The following is a 26,193-nucleotide window of genomic DNA, read 5'->3' as shown; positions in this document are numbered from 1 at the left end:
ATCAAAGGCCACCTTATCGCAGCCTTCAAAGGCTGCCCCAAACAATTGACTGAGCTTTAGGACATTTGACTGGACCCAAAGAGAAGCTTTATCCTCAATTTCTTGCTCCGAGAAGGAATCATTAATTTGGAGGGGTAATGGTTCTTCAAAGTTCGTCAATTGCCCTGCCCCTTCATCACCTCGAGGTCCCGCTTCCTTATCAGAATAATTAAAACTTTCCCCTCCCCCAAATTCCTCAATAATAGCCACAGGCCTGTTCTCCCCCTCCACTGAACCATCCTCTCTCTCTTTAACACATTCTAGGGTTCCAGGAGAGGGGCTTTCCAGCATTCCAAGTTCTTCCTCAGAGAGACATGGTCTCGGTGAAGGCATAGCCTCTTGCCCGAGAATATTATCGATGAAAGGCTCTGCTTCAGGAATTTTTGAAGTGTGGGGACATTGGACTTCCTTCATTCCAGACTCTTTATTATTTTTTAAATGGCCCAAAAGGCCCAAAAGGCCCAACTGCTCTTTAATTAAATCAGGCCCCATCTTTTGAATTAGGGCAACCACGTGCCCTTCAGTCAAAGCCACATGGCCCTCTTTTCTTTTTGAAATAAAAGTCTCCTGCAAGCCTTTGTCCTCATTGTACTTTCCATTATCCAACGGATAATTGCTCTGAGAGGTCCCCATCAAACTTGATTCACCTCGAAAGAGTTGTTTCCTTGCTTCTCGGTGTTCGAGGACTTTATCACTGCTGGGCCTAAACCTCGCCGGAGCTTCACACCATACTGGCAAGGTGAAAGTGGACTCACCGTCGTCGACCTCAACTGTTGTCGGTATATCTTCCATAGGTCCTCTGACTCTAATCCGAGCCCATCTCAAGTGGTTTCGAAGTTGGGTTTCCTCTTCTGTCTCCAGCCACCCGCCACACTGGTCTCCTATGTCTTTCATTACTTCATCCGACCATAGTTGAAGAGGGAGCCCTAAGATGCGGATCCAAAACCAATCAAATTTCTTTTGCATTGGAAAGGCCCCTGTCGTAGGGGACCACCATTCTAACTCCATGCACTGATTATTTCTCATCCATCTTCCTGCTAGAACATTTTCAGCATCTCGTCTTGATTGAAATTCGAACAGAAACTGGATCCCATTCAAATCGAAAATTTGGATGTTGAAAATGCCCTGCCAAGTTTGGTGAACCCATTTTCGAAGGTCATTACGAGTTGGGATCTCGTCACAGCTAGGAAAGCATCCCACCAGACTTCTTCTCAGTGGATCTGTATCGTCCTCGTTGTTCTTCTCCAAAGACTCTGATGAATAGTTTGCCGACCATCTATTCCTCTGGATTGCATCCTTGTAACTCCCCTTTCCTTTGTCCCCTTTTGTACTTGTTCCCCCTGTATTACCATTCAATTTCTGTACCTGTTTGGTGTCATTAATGAAAGGCTCAATTTTTTGCAATAAATTGGTCCATCCTTCATTAAATGCATTCTCCGGGAGAATAATCACAGATCTCTCCTCTCCATTAACTGTAATAACAGACAGAAACCTCCCAAACGTATTGAACTTGAGATTGCAATAAATATGGGTAGTCCTATCTCTGCATTTCCAAGCTTTAAAGGATTTTCCTTTGATATCTGAAGCCTCTTGAAATCTTTTACACAACCAAGAAAGAGCAGGACTGCTAAGCTTCATCCTGCGCATATATAATCTTGCATCCTCCACCCATTCAAACCAGGTTCCTGAAGAGAGATGTGACTTTGTCAAATCGTAAGACTTTCCCCCAAGTCGGAAATAGATTCTATCAGCCATCTAAAAGAAAGAAGGTGTGTGTCGTCTTAAAAAAAAGAAAAAAAAGGATTAGATCTCCGGTGAAAGAAGTTCACCGGAGGTGGTGTAGCACAGGGCCAGAAGGGTCCCTAAGCTTTTACCTAGGAAAACGTGCCTGGGAGCTTTTTTTCATTTTCGTGTCTCCAAAAATTGCATGACTTCACTCTGTTTACAAAGAACTTAAGTAAGTTGTGAATATATTAATTTGGTAATTCCAGTCAACTGTGTCCAGTGTGATGATGCAGTTTCAGTTAAACATGATGGCTGTCTTGGCAATTGCAGTCATGAAAAAAATCATTTTGCAATCATATTCTTGCATTATTCCCTGGTCCTTGCCCCTAGTCCTTACTTTTCTTTGTGAATCTACTTAAAATGTAGCGTGTCAAAGCTTTGCATGTTGAGGACATGGATGTGGTGGTTGAACCAGGCATTGGATGGATGGAGCTCAATGAATACTTGGAGTCGTATGGTCTCTTTTTCCCCCTTGATCCTGGTCAGTCCTGTTATATTTCTTTGGTTAAAAGTGTTTGTAGTTTTCTGTCACTCCTACTCTCTCTCTCTGTCTCTCTCTCAGAATAAATTCCTTTCTTGGGCTTTAGGATGTTTCAAACTTATTATTTATTTTTTGGGAGTACTGCTGAACAGTCATTTAGACATTGTGCACCAGCTAAAAATTGATGTTTTCCATACACATGATTAAGGCATTTAAAAAGTTCATTATCATTATATTTAGCTAAGTAGGAAATGATAAAAGCACTTTGACAGTAAAGTGGAAAATTAGGCAATGTATATTTTTCCCAGACACATTCTATGCATAGGTTTCCAGTATTCAATACCATCCATCCTTTCATATTAGCTTATCAATTGCCATATAACATGACAATAAGTGCTCAAAATTGTATCAGTAAAAGTTAGATCAGACTATGATCTTCATAAAAAAAGCATTTTTTTTTCCATTCAACTGTAAGAGAAATGTAGAACAAAAGATTTGAACAATTTGGGAAGTGCAAAACTCTTTCTGATGTTACTTATCATTAAAAAAAAGAATCTTTCTGAAGTGATTTATTAGTTTGTTTGAAGGATTCCTGTTTTAAGTTGGTCCAAATAAAAAACAAATATGGGCAAAGACAATAGTTTTTTTTTTTTTTTTTTGAAACTGGTAATGTTGGGCTAAAAATATAGTGCTGAGCAGATTATATCTTTTTCCTTGTTTTTTTGTCCTTGCTCCATTATTAATTTAAAATTTTGTTCACTATTATGTACGAAGTCTCTGCTCATCTCAGGTGAAATGTCGTAAGTGTACTTATATTCTGAGAAGTGTGAACATGACATTGTTTCAGGACCTGGGGCAACCATCGGAGGAATGTGTGCTACACGCTGCTCTGGTTCTTTAGCAGTGAGGTAATTGCTCTGAGACTGTTTCCATGGTGTTAATCTGATCATTGCATTTGCTGCTGGAAAATGTTCTTTAGTTATATCCATGTGCCTTCAGAATTTAACTCCTCTCTCTCTCTCTTTTCCTATTAAGTGTTGTGGCAAATCTTAAAGCTATACTACGATTAATTAACACATCATGTGGCACCCAAGGGTGTGGCCAAGTGGTCAATGAAGTGGGTTGAGTACAAGAGGTCTCAGGTTCAAATTCCAGCAGAGACAAAAACACTAGGTGATTCTTCCCATCTGTCCTAACCTTGGTGGACATAGTTACCTAGTATCTGTTGCTTGTTGTTGATGAAAGATATTCTATGGAATTAGTTGAGGTGCGAGAAAGCTAGCCCCGACGCCATGGTTATAAAAAAAATACATCATGTGACTTTTCTTTCTAAGGGCCCACTTGACCATGTGAGATGAAATCATGATATGAAATCATATGAGATGAAGATGAACTTTTGTTTGGATATGCAATTTGACTTTTTAATTTTTTGTTCATAAACATAAAAAAACCCATAAATTGGAAAACTATCAAAATTGCTCTAATTTTTTTATAAAATTTTACTAAATAAGCAAAAGTTCATAACAAAAGTATGATACACTATCACAAAGCTATTCTAAAAAATAATACAACATTTATTGATCGAACTTTACTCTAATAAAAAAGTAAAATTAAACACGAGTTGTAGTGTAGTACTCTTTAATATAACCCTCCCACATAATACGGAAAATCTCGTCACGTTGAATATACATTTCTCGATCAGATGATCAAGAAGATGAACTAACACTCATGACCATGCGATATGAATAGTCAAAAACACTATTGAATTTGGTTGGTAATACTAAATAAAGTAGGCGTTAGTTTGAAAAAATAATAAATTTGGTAGGTGAGAAAAATGGTTATATCCGATGTAAATGGTTTAAAGGTTGGTAAGGGTAATAATATCAACTATAAATTTTGTTTACATATGAAATAAAGAGTAGGTACATACAAAATGGTGGTTCTTTTCTTTTACAAAATGTAAACTTATGGGTCAATATTTGTATTTGAAAAATGTGAAATTATCGAATCAAGCTTTTTGGAAAATTTGGGATTTCATCTCATGATTTCAAAATTGCATGTCTAAATGCTGATTTCATCTCTCGATACTTGTTTTTATTAAAGCATTTATAAGAGAGTAGAGGTGTTGAAGACACTTCGAGGTGACTATTGCTAGTTGACATCTATGCCCAATGTGCATGTCACCGTGCAACTTGGGCGCATGGCGGCATGCATGATTAATCCGTGCAACCCCTTCGTAGTGGAGTTGATCACTCTATGCTTAATCAACATTCTGCACCAAATGTATATTTATTTGGTGGAATACGTTGACGATATCGTTATCACGAGCAATGATCAAGTTAGTATCACTAATTTGAAACAAATCTCTTTTAACATTTCCATACTAAAGACCTCAGTGAATTAAAGTATTCAAGATGTACTTGGATTTTCTTAATGAAGCATGCAGCTTGGGCAGTTTGATGATTATTCAAGATGTACTTGAATTCCTTAATGAAAGATCGTTCTAAGTTATTTTCTCCATTCAAAATTTTTTGTGCTGAAATGCAAAATCAAATTGGTGTCTCTATTTGTATTTTTCGTAGTGTTAATGCCTTGGAATATTTATTCTCCTAGTTTCAGGAGTTTATGACTTACCAAGGACTTATTCAACAGACATCTTGTCGGTACACCCCTTAGCTTCCTTAGAATATTTATCCTCCCAGTTTCAGGAGTTTATGACTTACCAAGAACTTATTCACCAGACATTTTGTCGGTACACCCCTCAACAGAATAAGGAAGCAAAAAGGAAATAAAGACATCTGATTAAGACTGCTCACTCTTCCCATTAAATCAAATGTTCTGCTGCATTTTTGGGGTGATGCAGTCCTCACATCTTGCTATTTAATTAATAGAATTCCCTCATCTTCCATTCAAAATTAGATTCCTACTCCATGTTGTTTCCCGAGTCACATCTCTACTTTACCCCCTTCGTGTTTTTGCGAGTATTTTTTTGTTCATGACTCATCCCTAAGAAAGATAAATTAGCCCCTCGTGCTCTCAAATGTGTTTTTCTTGGTTAATCTCGAGTTCAAAAAGGGTATTGTTGCTATTCACCTAATCTTCATCAATACCTTATGTCAGTCTATGCTACATTCTTTGAATCTAAACCTTATTATACACCTTTTGATCATGCTGATAACTTTGAGGCCTTAACCATATCTCAGGTTTTACCTATACCAACCTTTGAGGAATATACAGTCAATTCTACATCTCCATCTGCTGTGCCACCACTCCCGACTTATCATCATCGTTCACGTCCAACATTAAGCCTAGATGATTCATGTCATTTACTGGACCTTGCTCCTACAACAAATTTGCCTCCACCTAAACAATCGATTACACTTCAAAAAGTTTTACGATCCACTAGTAATACTAACCCCCATTATACTTTCTTGAGTTATCACTGTCTATCATCTCCTTATTATGCCTTTGTATCATCTGTGTCCTCTATTTCCATCCTTAAGACTGCAGGTGAAACAATTTTTCATCCAAGATAGAGGCAAACTAAGTTTGATGACATGTCTGCTTTACATATGAGTGGTACTTGGGAGCTTGTTTCCCTTCTTGCAGGTAAATCTATTGTTGGTTGTCGTTGGGTTTATGCAGTCAAAGTTGGTCTACACAGTCAAATTGATCGGCTTAAGGCTTGCCTTGTTGCTAAAGGGTATACTAAGATATTTGGGTTGGATTACTGCTATATTTTCTCTCTTGTAGCTAAAATATACCATTTGGCCATCTATTTTTATTTATGGTTGCCAATCGTCATTGGCCTCTTCATTAGTTAGACATTAAGAATGCTTTTTTGCACGATGATCTTGATGAAGAAGTCTATATGGAAGAATCACCTAGTTTTGTTTCTCGGGGGGGTGGGTCGAGTCTGATATGGGAAGATCAACACAATATTCAGGAGTTTGGCATGACTCGTAGTGGAGTTGATCACTCTGTGTTTTATCAGCATTCTGTACCAAATTTATGTCTCTATTTGGCGATTTACGTTGACAATATTGTTATTACCGGCAATGATCAAGTTGGTATCACTAATTTGAAACATCTCTTTTAACATTTTTAGACTAAAGACCTTGGTAAATTATGGTGTTTTCTAGGTATTGAGGTTTCTTAGTTCAAATCAAGCATTGTTATTTCTCAACGCAAGTATGTTGTAGACATTCTCGAGGAAACAAAAATGATGAGATGTAGACCTATTGACACTCCTATGGATCCAAATTGTAAACTCGGACAGAGGTAGTCGTTTAGTGATTTGAGAAGGTATAGGCAGTTGGTTGTAAAGTTGAATTATCTCACGGTGACTAGACCTAACATCTCTTTTCTTATGAGTGTTGTAAGTCAATTTAAAACTTTCCTTTTTGATAGTAATTGGGATGTAGTTGTTCATATTCTGCGGTATATAAAATCACCTCCAAGTAAAGGACTACTATTCGAGGATCGAGGCCATGATCATTATCACTGGATATACAACTATTGATTAGGTAGGATCACCCGTTGATAGACGCTCTACATTTGGATATTGTGTTTTAGTAAGAGGTAATTTGGTGTCCTGGAAGAGTAAGAAACAAAGTGTGGTTGATGGTCTAGTGCAAAAGCAAAATATCGAGCAATGTGTCACGACCCGAGCCTACACCCTAGACGTGGCTGGCACTCGAGAACCATTGTTGGCCCTCAAGCGAACCCTCATCCTGGCTGACAAGTTGAAGACTAACTCAAGCATACATAAGCATCAAATTGAAAGAAACATTTAAAAAACAGTTAAGAATGCTTATACTCAAATGAAGAATGCTTCAAGTCTTAATTTAGAAATTTTTGGGGTGTTACACAATGGCTATAGCAACTTGTGAGCTAGTTTGGATCAAACAATTGCTGAGAGAACTAAAATTTGGAGAAATTGATCAGATGAAACTTGTATGTGATAATCAAGTGACACTTCATATCGCATCAAATCCAGTATTTCATGAGAGGACTTAGCACATTGAGATTGACTATTTTTTTGTCAGAGAATAGATACTCTCAGGAGATATTGTTACAAAATTCGTGAAGTCAAGGGATCTACTGCTAGATATTTTCACCAATCCCTCACCGGTCCTCGTGCCAGTTACATCTATAACAAGCTCGGTACATATGACTTGTAAGCACCCGCTTGAGGGGGAGTGTTAGAATAGCAATAGGAATAGGAACATGAATGGTATATAGAATCCTTCTTGAAAAATAATTGTAATATAGTGTCTATAAATAGGGTCTCAGTGTAACAATGTAGATACACAATTCAATAGTATTTTTCTCCTATATTTCTCACATACACGAATGGGCCAAATGTGTCAATCGCTGTGGCATTTAGCCCAACTATTAACGAGTGGCATGGATAGACCATTTTTGATAGTTCAATGGCTTATTTGAGCTTTTTCCCTTTGACTATAGTTATTGATGGTTCATCTGCAGTGGCCCCAATAAGAAAATGCAAGAGGAGGAAGTTGTGTATGCTTGTTGACAGTTTTTGAAAAATTACATCTCAATTTGGAGCAAAAAATACTGAGTGTGATCTGATCAATATTTGATTTACAATTATCTTGATCCTGTCAATCTTAGATTTATTACTCTCTGGCTTGTTTCCAACTAAGAGTTCTTTCTCTTAGCATGTAGGTATGGTACAATGCGTGATAATGTCATCAACCTCAAGGTTTGTAATGTTGACACCGAAAACTTGTATAGATGGGACATCCAGTTTCTAAATTTAGTTTCTCTTGCAGGTTGTTCTAGCTGATGGAGAAGTTATGAAGACTGCATCCCGTGCCAGGAAAAGTGCTGCTGGGTGCGTTTTCTTATATCAGTCTCAAAGTTTCATAACTTTATCTCTTTTTCCTTTTCATTCTGACGACTTGATCTTGCTTTTAATACCCTAAATGAAGAATGAAAATAGGCAGTTTGGTTTTCAGCAAGTATGCTAACCGGAAGCACAGGCATCTTCTCTGTAAGGATAATGCTGTTTGTTTTCATTGTTTTCCCCTTGTTTCTCTTGGTAATTTATCAAACAAGAATTCCACTAATTTTAACGAGGAAGGTCGGTTGAAGGAGTTGGCCTCCAGTCAACTCAGATAGAGATGGAATTTGAACTCCAAAAAGTCGCACATTATGAATTTTGAAAGTAGATTCACCGAGATTCTGCATGTTGGGAAGCAAGCTGTGCGTAAGAGAGGAGGTATTTGGTTGCATTGCAAGCTAATAATATGGGAGACAAATTTTGGAGTTCTTCATCAGTTGTGAGGGGCTGGGGAGAAGGGAGGGGGAGAAATTGAGAATATTTTTCACGAAGTTTTAAGATAATTTCATGAATTGCTAGGATAACATTTTAAATACAAGTATAATGAAATCCCAATATAAAATCCCATTTTAAAGAAATTAATCCCAATATAAAATATTGCATAAGATAAATACCCATTTTAAGTTATGTGGAAATTTACTTTTTATTTTATACACGATAGAATGTGGAATAAGGAAACGTGCACTAGCAATGAGGGGATCAAAATATTTAAAGACAAAAATTCCCTTTTAAACTAAGTGGTTCATGTATCATTTCGTTGTTAATCACCATATAACAATTCCGTCATTATTTATCACCGCATAAACAATTGTTGCATTATGATCCCACATAGCTAGTAAGCAATCAAATGACCCCATTGATTTTGTATTAATGTATAGAAGGGTCTACTATATTACTAGTGTTAAAATGTTTTGATATGATATTTGAATTAATCATCTGGTATGAGTGGGTTGAAAGAAGGACGAACTTCAAGAGAAATGATAGTGAGCATGGAAACTATTCAATGGCTTTGTTAGATACTATACAAAGCTTCTAAGAGACATGGCAATATTTAACGAAAATGGAGACTCAGGTAATATTTACATAGTATATCATAAAATTATTGAGGAGGAAGACATGTGGTCATGGAGGCCCTTTGCAAGGCAAGTAATTTTAGATATTATTAGGCAATGGGCTAATAATAAAGCACCCGAACCTGGTGGATATACCATATGGTTCTTTCAATCATGCTCGTATATAATTAATGAAGACAATTAATTAAATAAAAATGTACTCTCTTTCAGAGCTTAACCTCATAGATGAGTGGATCACACAATTTCAATATGGTGTCAGTGTCAAGACCATCAAATTGCTTTTCTCCATGTTGGGTCACCATGTTATGTTATTGATACTCTAATTGAGTTGCTCAGTTTTGGGCGTGTGGAAGGGGGATATTAAGTTCCACACCTATTAAGGGAATATGTTGTGGTCTTTGTTTTTTTGGTCTTGGGTGATACTTCCTACGATCTAGCTTTTGGGATTGAGTTAGTCCTAGTGTTCGTTTCTTCTCAACTATCAAGAATGATGTCATGAAAGCAGTGGATCTATGTTACAGACGGGATTTGAAAAAGAAGTTTCAATTATACATATTTGAAAAAGAAGTTTAAAGACAAAAGGCAACTCTTTCCAGAATGGCAAAATGAAGTGTTTAGTTTCGTTTTATTTTGTTGTAAACAGAACTTTGGCAATGATGTCAAAGCAGTGATACATCTTAATAAATCCCTTCAAAAAATTAGAAAAGATGTACTTTTGGTTTTGATATGTAAAATTTATGACTGTACCTCCTTGTGATATATTAATGATGACTTATCATTTCAAAAAAAAAAATCATTCTGCAACGTCTAATGTTTACTACATAAGGTTTGTGTATTCTCACACTTCTATCTATTTGTTCATATATTCTCTGTTCTTCATTCTGAAGAAATGTGATGACTATCAGTATGATTAAACATTTCTGGAATGATCATTTGAATGTTTCTTACCTTATAATTTGCAGTTATTTTCTTTCTCACTTACAAAACAATTCTTTATTTTAGTTTTGATATCAGTTTTCAATTTTGTACATTAAGAAACTGTCCACGTAGCATTCGTTTAAAGTGGTGAAACTGCCTATTGCAGATATGATTTGACACGGCTGCTGATTGGAAGTGAAGGCACTTTGGGTGTTATAACTGAAATTACTTTGCGCTTGCAGAAACTTCCACAATCGTCAGTGGTATTTACTGTTTTTCCTTTTCCTTGACAGACATGCTTTAGTGTAACATTCAACTCTGTAATTTATTTCACGTACTTGGGGAATATCCTCTTACATTTTAACCTTCTACCGTCAAAAACTCATAATCAATTTACATGGAAAAAGAAATGTTGTTTTCTGGTCTTCTGAACAAATGGTAAATGTTAAACATGAAATCTTCTCATTCATGATAATTATATTGTCATGTCCAAAATTTCCCCCTAGACGTGATTCGCACCCAGCACACAACACCGGCCAGGCTGACCAAATTCCATACCTTCACCATCAATTTACAATATTTAATAAATTAAATAAGTATTTCAAATAATATAATAATTAATTACAAAACAATTAGTATCTCAAATTATTTATCTAAAACTCTTCCCCAAATTCCACACTGTGGATCATCTAAGAGAACTACAAAAAACTGGTATATAAATCTCAAGAATTATCAAAGTCTCAGTACCTTTCACTAGAGGGAAGACTAACTCTGATAAATTCTGTGCTTGATGCACTTCCGACATATATGATGTCATTATTTCCTGTCCCAACAGGAATCATCAATAGGTTGGATAGCATCCGGAGAAAATTTGTGGCAAGGGAACAAGGAAAGAAAAGGGTATCACTTGGTCAAATGGAAAACTGTGATCACTGAAAAGAGAGTTGAGGGACTTGGGATCAAGAACATGAAGAACCAGAACAAAGCTTTGAGGATGAAGTGGCTTTGGAAATACTCAAATGATAATCAGAATCTGTGGGGCACAATCATAAATGCAAAATATGAAGAGAGTGATAGTTGGATGACACAGGAGGTTACCACTCCTTATGGTGTTAGCTTATGGAAATCCGTTAGAGAACTTTGGAATGAATTCAAACCAAACATCAAGATTGAAGTGGTAGATGGCATAAAAACTAGATTCTGGAAGGATGATTGGCATGGAGAAGGAAATCTTCCCTGAATCCAAAATTTAGTTCTTCAGCAACAGCGTACTATAGCTGACTTATGGACTCCTCAAGGGTAGAATTTTGTATTTGGAAGACACCTCAATGACTGGGAAATTCCAAGAGTAACATAATTTTTTATAAGCATTGATCAGTCTAGTGGTCTGGAAACAGGGCAGGACAGATTGCAGTGGTTGGGAAACAGTAAAGGGATTTTTAAAGTAGGTGCATCATACAGGAAGCTGAACCTTCAAAATCTCCAGCTACTCAAATGGCGTTGGAGAGATATATGGAAAGCCAAGATTCCCTACAAGGTGTCTTGCTTTGTGTGGTTACTAGCTAAAAAAGCTGTGTTGACACGAGAATTTAATGAAGAGGGTAATTCCACTTTGCTCTAGATCTTTATCTATGGGAAAATTGCAGGAACAGTCAATCATTTGTTCATCCAATGCGAAGTCACTGGCTAGTTGTGGAATTTCTTCCTGAGACTTAAAAACTGTTAAGAATTGCAACATCTAAAAAGGGATGGGAATTTAGTCTCCTTATATGGACTTGGACAATCCTCCCCTCATAAGCTAACCTTTGGGGTTGAGTTAGGTCCAAGATTCATCTCTACATGGTATCAGAGTCAAACACATCCTCATTCTTTGTTCACCGATGTTGGGCCCCCATATTATAGTGTGCACGCTCTAGTTAACGAGGTCTAAGCGTGCGGGGGAGTGTTATGAATTCCCACATCGAAAAAGGGATGAGAATTTGGTCTCCATATATGGACTTGGACTTGGGAACTTGTCGCATTACCACTAGACAAGAAGTTGATTGGTTGCAAATGGGTCTTCACCACCACCACCACCAACAACAACAACATACCCACCCAGTGAAAACTAAAATCTCACGTAGTGGAATCTAGGGAGGGTAGAGTGTACACAAACCTTACACCACCTCATGGAGGTCGCAAATGGGCCTTCACTTGAAACATAAAGCCGAAGGCTCCACTGAAAGCTTCAAGACAAGATTGGTGGCTAAGGAATTCACTCAAACATATGGAGTGGATTATCAAGAAACATTTGCTCCGGTTGTGAAAATGAACACTACTAGATTTCTTTTGTCTTGTGCAGCTAATCTTGACGGGAACTTACAAAGGTTTGATGTGAATAAATGAAGAGTGTACATGGAGATTCCTCCTGGTTTTGGTATTGAATAAAGTTAAGGAAAGGCATGCAAACTAAAGAAAGCCTTGTGCGTATTGAAGCAATCTCCTAGAGCTTGGTTTGACAAATTTAGTAAAGCAATGATCTCCCTTGGTAATTAACAAAGCAATGTTGATCATACCCTCTTTATGAGACATCAAAAGGGTAAACTCACTCTTCTCATAGTTTGTGTTGATGACATCGTAATGAAAAATATGGCAAGGAGGAGATGGCCCAATTGAAGAAGTTAATGGCACAAGAATTTGAGATTAAGGATCTAGGAGACTACACTACTTCTTGGGAATTGAGGTTGCTAGATTAAAAAGAGGAATCTTTATTTTTCAAAGAAAGTTTGTTGAAAGAGAAAAGTATGATAGGTTGTGTGACACCCCCCAACTTAGGGATGCAATTGAACCTAGTGCCACACTTGACTCTAAGCCGACCATTGCTCGGCAACTACGCCGCCAATGTAATAGCATCCCTTAAATAAATAAAACAAACAAGTACATCTCGACTTAAAAATAAGCCCTCGGCCAGAAAAGCCCCTGTCAACACACCCTGCAATCAACTCAGCTAATTCCAACAATTCATATAGAATAGAAACTAAATCATGTGTGGGTCATCGAAGCCACTATCATGTTTAAAAAGAAGCAATGTTTTGCGGTCCGTCGAGGCCACCATGATATTTTAGAAACATATAACTGAACACATATAAATATATGAGCAAGGCCAATAAGCCACTGTTCTAAAAGGACAAAACAACAAGCCTAGCAAAACTCACAACACATCTATGCAACCCAAAGTTTGCAAGCCTTTACGAGTATTTTATTTGGCGGAATAGGGCCCTAATCTACCCATCAGATGAACATCACAAAACACTAGCAAACCTCATATCTGGCAACTTCGGAAGAAGGGGAGCTGGCTTATTTGCTAGAACTCGGTTACACTATTGAGGACACCTATGTACCTGTCTATCAAGACATGTAGGCAAGAATGTAGCGCCCCAAGGCAATGTGGCATCAGTACGAAATAATGGACGAAGGAAATAGAATAACTGAGCAAGTATCATAATATACCGAAAGTAATAAGGTAGGAAGTCAAGAATAAGATGAGTGTACTATCTTGCTCCTGAATCTAAGCATATAAAATATAATCAAACAACAACCTAGCTGAGCTCCCATTAGCTCGATATGTACGAACAAGACCACCTACCCGAGCCCCTATATGCTCGGAAGGTGCCAATTTAGTCTATACACACCTACCGGTAATCCCCTAGCCCCTTAGGCAGTTATTACACCTCAATAGCTTCTTAGACACTTTATACATAGCCCTGAAGGCAATCAGTACCTTATAATAGCACCACAGGCATCTTGTAGCCCTCTTTGGCATCAATATTGCCCCGTAAGCAACACATAGCCCTCTTAACCATCAATATAGACCTCTTAGGCAACAATATAGCCCCGTAGGCAGCACATAGCCCTCTTAACCATCAATATAGACCTCTTAGGCAACAATATAGCCCCGTAGGCAGCACATAGCCCTCTTAACCATCAATATAGACCTCTTAGGCAACAATATAGCCCCGTAGGCAGCACATAGCCCTCTTAACCATCAATATAGACCTCTTAGGCAACAATATAGCCCCGTAGGCAGCACATAGCCCTCTTAGGCAAGCTGTACATAGCCCAGTAGGCAAATGTCTTATTTCTCCAGCTAATCTTAATTGCTTTGAGGGCAACAACTAACAATCAAATATCTTGAAGGCAAGCAATGTGGCTATAAGTAACTTAACAAATAATCATCACGCCTTACCTAAACATGGGGTCGCTAATAACAGAATATATATCCCAATGAGGAATATCTATATCAACCACGATAGCTAACTTAGCCGAATAAGGCAATGTGTAACTTGGCGACATCAACTAGCCATATCTTTCCTAAGATTTACTATATCTTGAGAACACTTGGGGTCCTATATATGTATCTTTTGCCTTTTGGGCTCATATAGTTTTAACTAAGCCTTCTAGGCTTTTATAATTGTATTTGAGCCTTCTGGGCTCCTATAGCTTCACCTCGAGCACACAAGGCCCTACTAATGGTCAAAATTGTCAACTTAGGCATAAATGAAGTTCATAAATGTGTAGACTTCAATATAGCTCTATAGTCTTCAACATGGTCTTTCTTGATATTTTATAGCTCTTATAAGCGAAGTATAGCTCCATAGGCAAGCTAAGCTTGTCAAAGTCCCTTCTAGGCAACAATAAAGGGATATATATGGCTTAAAGTCTTGGTCCGAAATACTAACAACTGATGAATCAAACAATCTTCTGATTTATCAACAAGTAAGGTGACTTTCTAAGCGACCTACACAATAATTTGTTTGTCGCGTTGAAGTATAAGGTCTCTAACAAATAGGTGGAACACCTAACAACTCACCACTATAATTCAATAGGCGGCCACGAAGCTATTATCGTAAGGTAAAACTACAACTCTAATTTTTAGCTCTATAGGCATCAAGATATACCAAAGGCCCATAGGAGAGCTATGTAGTTTATAGGCATTGCAATCACATAATTTTATGCCAAACTAATTGCTATGCTGCCAATATCAACGTGAAAAGCTACAGAGCTAATTACAAAGCCCTTAAGGCATCGGCTAGGCAACAAGCTATCAACAGCCAACTAAGCAATGACAACTTATATGAGAGGATTCTTGCGATGCTTTTAACATGTGGTAGCAGCTAAACCAAACAAATTGCAAAACGGGAAACTCAACTCTATACATATACATATATATTGTCAATTTTGCTGAATGAGTTCTCTCAAATGAGAGTTCTTCCATTAAATCGAAAGAATTCTTATTTACATGCCTAAAAATCTGCTATATATCCCTAAATATATGCTATTCCTAATTGTAATATCTCTGAAAATATGCTACATTAATCTATGCTATCTCCTATCATCATTACACAAATATTTAGAGTTATAACATAGATATGTACAGATATTTAGAATCTGTCCAATCATGCTAACATCCCCCCTCAAATTGATGTCGGTGGATCAAAAAGCATCAATTTGCCTACCAGAAACTGATGACGTTGTCGTGCCACAGACTTTGTAAACACATCAGCTATTTGAAGATCACTGGATACATGTGGAAGAGTAATGACTCTCTTATCTGCAACATCTCTGATATAATGACAGTCTACTTCAATGTGTTTGGTTCTTTCCTGAAAAACTGGATTAGTAGCAATCTGAATAGCACTTGTGTTGTCAGCATGGAGAGGAGTGGGATTTGATTGAGGAAATCCAATTTCTGCAAGTAAACCACAAAGCCAAACAATCTCTGAGCAAGCAGTAGACATTGTCCGATATTCAGATTCGGTGGAAGATTTTGATACACGGTCTTGCTTCTTGCTCTTCCAAGATATCAAGGAATCTCCAAGAAACATGCACCAACCCGTGACGCCAGCCCAATCAGAATCACTAAATGCATTAAGCTGAATCTCAGAACCACTAGGAAAGAATAATCCACGAGTAGATGTTCCCAAGAGATATTGAATGATGCGACGGACAACCACCAAATGTAGATGGCGTGGAGCCTGCATAAATTGACTCACTTGTTGAACTGCAAAAGAGATATCAGGCCGAGTAATAGTAAGATAATTTAGGCTCCCAACTAATTGCCGATAGAAAGTTGGATCAGGAAGAAGATTTCCTTCCGCACCACAGTACTTTACATTCACATTCAATTCCAATGGAGTATTTACAGAGGAAGATTCCTGAAGACCAGCCAAAGCAATCAAGCCCTGAGTATATTTATGTTGGTTCAAGAACACACCTAAAGAATTATAATGAACTTCTAACCCCAAAAAGTAAGTAAGAATACCAAGATCTTTCATATGAAAAAAATCCTTAAGCTGCTGCTGGAGGCTAGTGATTAGTGAAGAATCAGTTCCTGTGATAATAATGTCATCGACATACACCAAAAGAAGAACACAACCAGCAGATGTTTTTCGAAGAAACAAAGACGAATCATATTTGCTCTGTTCAAAAGAGAATTGAAGCAAAGTAGACCGAAACTTGTCAAACCAAGCTCTTGGAGCTTGTTTTAATCCATATAAAGACCGCTTCAACTTGCATACATCTGATGTAGGTGATGAGAACAAACCAGGTGGGGGTTTCATATAAATATCTTCTTTGAGATCACCATGAAGAAAAGCATTTTTTACATCCATTTGATGAAGAGGCCAATTTTGTGATGCAGCAATGGCAATAATAGTTCGCACCGTAGTCATTTTTGCTACAGGTGCAAAAGTCTCCTCATAGTTTACACCATACTCCTGTTTGTTGCCAAGGACCACCAATCGAGCTTTGTACCGATCAAGAGTTCCATCAGAATTAAGTTTAATTGAATAAACCCATTTACATCCAATTGGACGGACATTTGGAGGACAAGGAACAATGTCCCATGTGTTATTTTCTTTAAGAGCCAAAAGTTCCTCCTCCATTGCTTTTTGCCAACATTCAAGCTTGGAAGCTTGTGAGTAACCTGTTGGAATAGAGATGGTGGATAAAGTAGAAGAAAAACCATACCGTTTAGGAGTTTGAGACACTCTAGTAGATCGCCGAAGAGGCTCAAGAGGAGCAGACCTTGAAGAAATCTCAGATTCTGGTTATGGAGCAGTCTCAGGTGGCGGATCTGTTTCGGGATGGGGTAAAGTTGGCCGACGTCGTTCATACACAAATCCTGGTTTGAACCGCTTAGAAGACAATGACAAATCTTCAAAAGTAGGAAGAAGAGGAGAAACAGAAGATGACTCAACATGAGTAGGAAAGAGAAATACTGATTCTCAAAGAAAATAACATTTCTAGAAACACGAAATTTGTTAGTCTTTGGATCATAACAAATAAAACCTTTCTGCGAATTACTATAGCCCATAAAAGCACATTTAATAGATTGAACAGAGAGTTTATTGCGTTGAAAAGGAGGCAGGTGCACAAAACAAACATAACCAAACAAATGAAAACTATGATAGCTAGGATGCTTATGAAAAAGACGATAATATGGAGACTCAAAATTTAACACTTTAGATGGAAGTCTATTAATCAAATAGACAGCAGTAGACAAAAACTTCAACCCAATATTTAGATGGAACAGAGGACTCAATCAATAAAGTACGAGTGACATATAAAAGATGACGATTTTTACGCTCAACAACCCCATTTTGTTGTGGCGTATATGGGCAAGAGCGTTGTGATATAATTCCTTTCTCAAGCAAGAAATTATTGAATTCATGAGACATATATTCACCACCAGAATCAAATCTTAATATTTTGATGCATGTGGAAAATTGAGTCTCAACGTAAGCCAAAATTTCTTGAATATGGAAAACACTTTAGATTTAGATCGAAGAAAATACACCCATGTAAACCGACTATAGTCATCTATAAATGTCACAAAATACTTGAAATGAGCATGAGAAATAACTGGTGAAATGCCCCAAACATCACTATGAATGACATCAAAACACTTTGCAGCAACACAATAGAATTTGGATGTCCTAGACGTTTATGCCAAACCTCATTCTTAGTAGTGGTAGAAGCAAAAGCTAGAACACGAGGAATAGAAAAGTGTATAGGAAACAATCTTCCAACTTTAGGCCTCTTCGCGATTATCGTGCCCGACACCTGTTCCTGCACAAGGCAACCATTACGCGAAAAAATCACATCACAATTGTTATCTACTAATTGGCCAACTGAAATAAGACTAGTGGAGAGCTTTGGTGATACAAAAACATTCTTGAAAGTTTGAGTAATATCCCCAACCTTGGTAATGGGTAAATTACTACCATTGGCAACCTGAATTTGTGTTGGACCATTATACTCACAGATGTTCTTGAGTATATTAGTTGAGTTGGTCATATGATTGGAAGCGCCAGAATCAACAAGCCAAAATTTAGATATTACCTCATTACCTTGCAGCCCCAAAGCTGAAAATGCTGACAAGATCGTTTGTTGTACCATTTCAGGAGTAAGAACTTGTCCTATTGAAGACGAGTTATCTGTAGTTGAACCATTTATCCCAACTTGAAAAGCATTTTGTCCTACGGTTTTGAGGACGTGTGGGACACTCTTTGATAATGTGTCCTTGTTGTTTACAATAATTACAGAACTTCTTGCCACAATTGCTAGCAATATGACCATATTTCTTGCAACTGTAGCATTGAGTTCTAGCCATATCCATGCCCTTTCCTTTCCCTTGAGCTGCAAATGCGACAGTGACAACATTTCCTTGATGTAAAAGCATTTTGTGTGAAGAGACGCTGCTCTTCACGAAGTAATTCCCTAAAACAGACATCCAACGAGGGAGATGGATCACGGTTCATCAAGTTGGAGCGAACATTTTCAAAATCAGATCGTAATTTCATAAAAAATTGATCTCGCTTGCTTTGTTCATGAACTCCTTGAATGGTGGAGAGAGATTCAGAAGGTATTTTAGCATAAACGATATCGGTAAATTCTGCCCATAAGTTCTGAAATTCAGAGAAATAATCTTGAACAGAGAGATCTCCTAGAAAATACATAGCAATTTCATGCTCTAATTGAAAGCGTCTTGTGCTATGGTCTTGGTTGTAAACCTTTTGTAAATAATCCCACATGGCCTTTGCTGTCTTGTGAACAATAAGAGGGTGTTATCACCCGAGCATCTTTAACCTTCTATTGATCGATCTTTGTAGGATCAGTAGGAGTAGGATCGCTTATATGTCCCCATAATTCTTTTCCGGTGACAAATAGTTGGAATTGAAATTCCTAGGCAGAGTAATTTTTTCCTGTAAACCGAACATGGAAGGACTCAAACTGATATGACGCCATGTTCTTGACAAGCTAAGGAAGATAGAAATGCAATGATACAAAATAACCAGAATGACCAAGACTAAGATTCCAAGATGCCTAAAATTCCAAGATACTTAGGACTTACTGTTGACTAAAAATACACTAAGCAAAACCAAAACTTTCAAAAAAAATTCTGAAGAAACCACCGATGAAAGACACTAAGAATCAAAGCAATGAAAAAGGCTCTAATACCATGTCAATTTTGCTATGTCAATTTTGCTGAATGAGTTCTCTCAAATGAGAGTTCTTCCATTAAATAGAAAGAATTCTGATTTACATGCCTAAAAATCTGCTATATATCCCTAAATATATGCTATTCCTAATTGTAATATCTCTGAAAATATGCTACATTAATCTATGCTATCTCCTATCATCATTACACAAATATTTAGAGTTATTACATAGATATGTACAAATATTTAGAATCTATCCTGTTGACTAAAAAACATTAAGCAGAACCAAAACTTTCAAAAAAAAAATTCTGAAAGAAACCACAGATGAAAGACACTAAGAATCAAAGCACTGAAAAAGGCTCTAATACCATGTCAGTTTTGCTGAATGAATCCCTCTCAAATGAGAGTTCTTCCATTAAATAGAAAGAATTCTGATTTACATGCCTAAAAATCTGCTATATATCCCTAAATATATGCTATTCCTAATTGTAATATCTCTGAAAATATGCTACATTAATCTATGCTATCTCCTATCATCATTACACAAATATTTAGAGTTATAACATAGATATGTACAGATATTTAGAATCTGTCCAATCATGCTAACATATATAACTCCAACAACCAACTCAATCAACAACTATTATGGCGTTGAATACTATAAAAAAATAATTATAAAGAACAAGTTATATTTACCTATACATAAGGAAACGAGGAAATTTGCCAAAAAGGTTTAGCCTTAACATACCTTTTCCCATTGAATTCACACCACAATCGTACTTCTTCCTGACCCCTACGATAGTACAACATGGGATAATCTTAGTTAACAAATAAGGATATGAATTACTAAGACCGTCTGACAATCAATACAAATTTCCACTATAAAATACTACCCGAGGTGTAAAGTAGCTATAAACCAATAAAAAAGGTTCGTACCTCGACATACACCCTCGGAACAGCACCGTGAACACCCTATAAAGCCATTACTCCGCTGCCACAACACCCCGAAGATATATCAAGATATTCAGAGAGACAATTATACCAAAACGACAAGCTTGTGACATAGAGCAATTTCCGTTAAAGGCTTAAGCCAAGATCATAAGCATATGAGGTTGATTTGGGATTTAATTTACTGGTTTTTCTACAAAAAATTATGAGAAAATAAGAAAAGAAGACCGCTTATATAATTACAACCGACCTAGGGGGCCCACTAGCCGCCTATGTTGCAGAGTCTTCACGAATATGCAAATATCTCTATTCTGAAGTCGTATGGACGAACGGTATAATGCTTTGGAAAGTAGACTCGTAGACCTTCAATTTTATAGGTTTTGGGCCCTCTAACTCTTTATGTATTAGGAAAAAAACTTTGAGACATTTAACCCATATTTCTGAAAGATTATGAAAGTAACTTGCGATAACTTTTGCCGAACATTATTTTATAACTTGCTTGAATTCAAAACTTAAATTATGACCATTGAACAATCCGAATGTCTTACCACATCCTTGTTAACTTATTAATCATCCTTAGTCTTTCCCCAAAGGTATGGGTTAATTTAAGCATTCCAAAAGGGGGGGTGGGTGGTGTTACGGGTTGCAAGCCAGCATTATCACCCATTGAAAACAATCAGAAACTCTAAAGCAGAGTTGGAAAGATAGTTCATAAAGAGAGATATCAGAGGTTGGTTGGAAGACTCATATCTCTCATACTAGATTAGACATAGCCTATTTAATCATACTGTGAGTGAGTTGATGCATGATCCCCGAGATCCTCATATGCAAGTTGTCTTTCACATTTTCTGGTATCTGAAGTCCGCTCCAGGGGAAGGTCTACTTTTCTCTCGACATGGTCACCTCCAAATAGAAGCCCTTACTTATGCGGATTGAGCTGGATCTCTAGATGATAGAAGATCTACATCCGGTTACTCTACACTCATCGAAGGAAGTCTGGTCACTTGGAGAAGCAAGAAGCAAAGTGTAGTTGCTAGATCAAGCGCAGAGGCATAATATTGAGCTTTGACCCAGGATGTTTGTGAACTATCGTGGTTATGAAAGCTACTAGAGAATTTAGATTGTCCGAAAAAGGGAAACTTTCCTTGTATTGTGACAACAAGGTTGCAATCAGTATAGCTCATAATCCAGTCCAGCATGACCGAACAAAGCATATTGACATTGATCGACTCTTCATCAAAGAAAAAATTATGAGTAGTGTCTTGAGTTTGTTCCATATGTCATCAGAAAAGTAGCTAGCTGACGTTGTTTACCAAAGGCCTCAACAGATGGACTTTCTGTAGTCCATACTCTAGTTTGCAAGTTGGGCATGTGTGACATATTTGCACCAACTTGAGGGGGAGTGTTGATTGATATTGATTTCCTAGCATAATTATAGGAGAAAATTGATAGAGATTGATTGTAGATTGATATAGTATTAATTGAAATTGATTAACTAATATTTTCTTTCATTATTTAGTCATAGAACTTATAAGTACCCATTCTCATTATATGTAAAATCATTCAGAAATACAAAGAAGACTCTCTCTTCTCTTGAAATCTTCAATTACATATGCCCTGATGCTGTTGAGAATAAAAGAACTTGATAAGATACACACTGCCCTGTTCCTATGGAGCCTTGAAAGAATTTGAGGTTCTTGTGGTGTCAGGCTTGTCAGAGAAACTAGGCCTCATTGGTGTGATCTCTCCAATAATAATTTTTTTGAAGGTACTGCTTTTGATCTATGTAATGTCCCTCAGAATTTGATGCAATAAATTTTTCCATATGACATCGTGTATCTTCATTAAGTTAGAAGCTTAATCATATATTTCATGTTTGTCTTAGTATTAGGCCAGTCTATGTACCCCCATTATAGAGAGAGTTTTGCCTTCTTATATTGTACTGTAAAAAGTTTTTGGTTGAACTTTTCTTTTACATGATATTGGCACAGGTTGCTATGTGCAACTTTCCTACAATTAAAGATGCAGCGGATGTTGCTATAGCCACAATGCATTCTGGTATACAGGTTAGAACTCAATAGCTAATATGTATTAGAATAATGATAATTAAATTCCATGATGTTTGTTGGACCAGTCTCCTAATGTATAATCATGATAATGTTTTCTGTATGGCTCTGTTAAGTGCATTGACATCTTTGCAATTTATTGCATGTAAATATAATTATGCCTGATTTAATTTATATGAGTTAAAATAAAAGCGAACTAGATTTGTACGGATTTTTCGTGTAAAATTTCTAGAGAAAAGAAAGAGATAGTTGTGCACAGATGGGCAATGTTTGTTGATTGTCAACAAGTACAAGTCAAAGACAGTAGATTAATGTCCTGATAATTCTGTACTGGATGCTATGCCTACCTGCATGATGTCAGTATTTCCAATACCTGTTGTTAGAGTGGGTAAAAGTCCCACATTGGTTGGGGAATGGATTGATAATCTCCTTACATAGACTTGAGCAATCCTCCCCTTGTGAGCTAGCTTTTGGGGTTGAGTTAGGCCCGGGTGCTATATTTTCACATGGTATCAGTGTCAGATTCACCGCCCTTTGGACTCGTGGTCCACGCTCCAGTTGGGCCTGGGCGTGAAAGGGGTGTTAGAGTGAGTAAACGTTCCACATTGGTTGGGGAATGGACTGGTGGTCTCCTTTTATGGACTTGTGCAATCCTCCCCTCATAAGCTAGCTTTTGGGGTTGAGTTAGGCGCAGGTGCCATATTTTTACACCTGTAAATGTGTTGGAGAGAATAGATGTTATATGAAAGACTTCTTGTGGAAAGGAAACTGTGACAAAAAAAATATCCATTTTGTTAAATGGAACTCCCTTACAACTACTAAGGAGGAGGGGGACTGGGAATCAAGAAGTTGAGTATTCATAATCAAAGTTCAATGATGAAGTGGTTATGGAGATTTGGTGCAGAAGAACAGTCATTATGGAAGTAGGTGATTAGGGAGAAGTATGGCATGGAAGGAAAATGGACAACCAAAACTGTAAATGGTCCTTATGGAGTCGGTCGTTGGAAGTCAACCGAGAATTTGTGGCCGTAGTTCATGAATAAGTCAAGTTTCAGTATAGGAAATGGCATGAAGATATCCTTTTGGGAGGATGATTGATTTGGCCAAGGACCTCTGAAATAACTTTTTCCAGACATTCATAATCTGACTCAACTACAAGAAGCAACAACAGGAGAGGTATCGAATAATCAAGGATGGAACTTTATCTTCAGAAGATTATTAAATAATTGGGAGATAGACCGACCAACAGAGTTTTAACAATTCAAGAGGGCTTCAACTTTTGTGGACTGTATGACTTGGCAAGGGAATAAGCAAGGAAAGTTCTGTTAAATCAATTTATAAGGAATTCAACCTTTCAAACACAACCAGATTACATGCTGGTTACGATGTTGATTTGGAAAGTTAAAATTCTAAAGTTGCCTGCTTTACATGGATATTGGAAAAAAAGGCAGTTCTGACACTGGATAATCTAACCAAAAGAGGGTAACAACTATTCTAGATGCTACTTATATGAAGAAGAGGCAGAGGCAAATGACAATTAATCATCTCTTCTAGCACCATAAATTGACTCTACAGTTATTGAAAATCTTCATCAACTTAAGAGGTATTATGTGTGCTATGCCAAGAAGAATACCTGAAGTTCTAGCATGTTGGAATAGAGAAGGTAATTGGATTAGAAAGAGAGATGGAAGATTGTCCCAGCTTTCATTTGGTAGACAATTTTGGAAGAGAAAAATCTAAGATGCCTTAAAGATAAATCCTATCATATTCAGAAGAGGAAAATGATGTGTTAGTTCTTTTCTAATTTTGGTGTAAGGGAAAGTATTAGACGATCATGAATCTATTGTGATGTTTTAGAATCCTTGTCAGAGGACAAAGGATTAAGTGTTTTCTTCTGCATCCCTCTGTAATTATGGGTGACTCCACAGATTTTGTGTAGTCTAGATATAAATATGCAAATATGTTACCTTTACAAAAAAAAAAAAAGGTATGTTTTCTATGAGTCATCTATAATCTAGGCACAAAAGGTGTATTTCCTATTATGCCACTAGGGCCTAAGGATACTAGTAGTAGTAGATATAAACTAGGTTCATGCATAAGAGCCTTTATTAGGTCATGTTTAGTTGTGAAGTATAGAAGCATGTATATCAACTGATTAGCATAACCTGTGTTGAGATACTTTATTCCAAATAGATAGACCTTCCAAGGCAAAGGTAAGGTGCAATATCTTTTTTTCTCGAGTAGAGGCTTAAGGGACATATTTCTTTGGGCCCTGGTAATTGGGTAATTTTTTTTGAAATAGTAACGTTGTATTCCTCAATATTGAGGAAATGTTGTATCACGCCCCGAGCATACACCCTAGACGTGGCTAGCACTCGAAACCTTTGTTGGTCCCCAAGCGAATCCTTGACCTGACTGACTACTTAGCGAAAGAATAAACACATGCATAAGAAGCTGAAATTTTAAAGAACTTTAACAAAATGACTAAATCTCATAAACTGTCTGAAAATACTGACTTACAATATAAATGATAGAATAAATCAAACGTCTGAGTAGGAAACTGAAATAATCTTTCTAACTTTGTCTATTTATGAAGCCTCTACTGTTTGAAGGTGTTTGGACAAGACCCACGACTACCTTAAATCATACTACTAAAACAATAAGACTTGAAGTCTTTCGAAAGCAAGGAGGTCTCACCAAAGGCTGACGAACGGGTGATCTCAATGGATTGCCCGTTGATGATCCTGAATACCTATAACTCCATCATGAAATGATGTAGCGTCGAATGACGCAAGTACATGAAATGTACGATGTTAGAATAGGAATAGGTTTATACAATCCTATTAGAATAGGAATAGTAATAGAAATAGAAATAGGAATACTAAATAGTATCCTACTTGGTAAAGGATTGTATTCTAGACTCTATAAATAGAGTCTCAATGTAATAATGTAAACAACAATAATTCAATAATATTCTTTTCCTATATTTCTCACATGGTATCAGAGCAGGGTCCATCTCACCCGATGTTGGGGCCCACAAAATCAAAATTGCCCACGCACCAGATGTTAAGCACTGGGCGTGAGGTGGGTGTTAAAGAATGACAAAAGTCCCACATCGGTGGTTAATGAGATGGGTGGGCTCCTTATAAGGCTTGGGCAATCCTCCTCCCTTTGAGCTAGCTTTTGGGGTGTGAGTTAGGCCCCAAGACCTAATTTCACATGGTATCAGAGCCTCTACGATCTTGGTAGAAAATCAAAGAGCTTCCCCCTGCCGGCGGGTGGCACCCATATATGTTGCCCGTCTGGCCAATGATTATGTTAGCAAAAGTTGGGTCACCATGTATCTTTAATGTGACTATTTTCTCAGATCTAATTTGTGTAGCACCGTGCCATCATTCAGGTGACTACTTTCTTATATCTAATTCTTGTAGCACTGTGCCATCTTTCCAGTGACTACTTTTTCATATTTAATTTGTGTAGCACCGTGCCATCATTCAGGTGACTACTTTCTTATATCTAATTCTTGTAGCAC

The 26,193-nt window shown here is 37.3% G+C and overlaps 1 protein-coding gene across 1 annotated transcript in view; it reads left to right on the top strand.

The window, feature by feature from the left end:
- The window catches only part of LOC102602008 (D-lactate dehydrogenase [cytochrome], mitochondrial), a 48,557-nt gene that overhangs the window by 8,320 nt on the left and 14,044 nt on the right, over positions 1-26,193 (top strand). The window contains exons 6-11 of the mRNA XM_006362237.2: positions 2,191-2,305; positions 3,153-3,213; positions 7,997-8,033; positions 8,104-8,165; positions 10,332-10,428; positions 22,587-22,661. Of these exons, the coding sequence (XP_006362299.1) occupies positions 2,191-2,305; positions 3,153-3,213; positions 7,997-8,033; positions 8,104-8,165; positions 10,332-10,428; positions 22,587-22,661 (447 nt within the window). The remainder of the gene's footprint in view (positions 1-2,190; positions 2,306-3,152; positions 3,214-7,996; positions 8,034-8,103; positions 8,166-10,331; positions 10,429-22,586; positions 22,662-26,193) is intronic.

The sequence above is a fragment of the Solanum tuberosum genome, unplaced genomic scaffold, assembly GCF_000226075.1.
Source record: "Solanum tuberosum cultivar DM 1-3 516 R44 unplaced genomic scaffold, SolTub_3.0 scf00388, whole genome shotgun sequence".
In the NCBI taxonomy this organism is placed as follows: domain Eukaryota; kingdom Viridiplantae; phylum Streptophyta; class Magnoliopsida; order Solanales; family Solanaceae; genus Solanum; species Solanum tuberosum.
The sequence above is the reverse complement of the archived record's forward strand: the minus strand, read 5'-3'. Positions and strand labels throughout refer to the sequence as shown.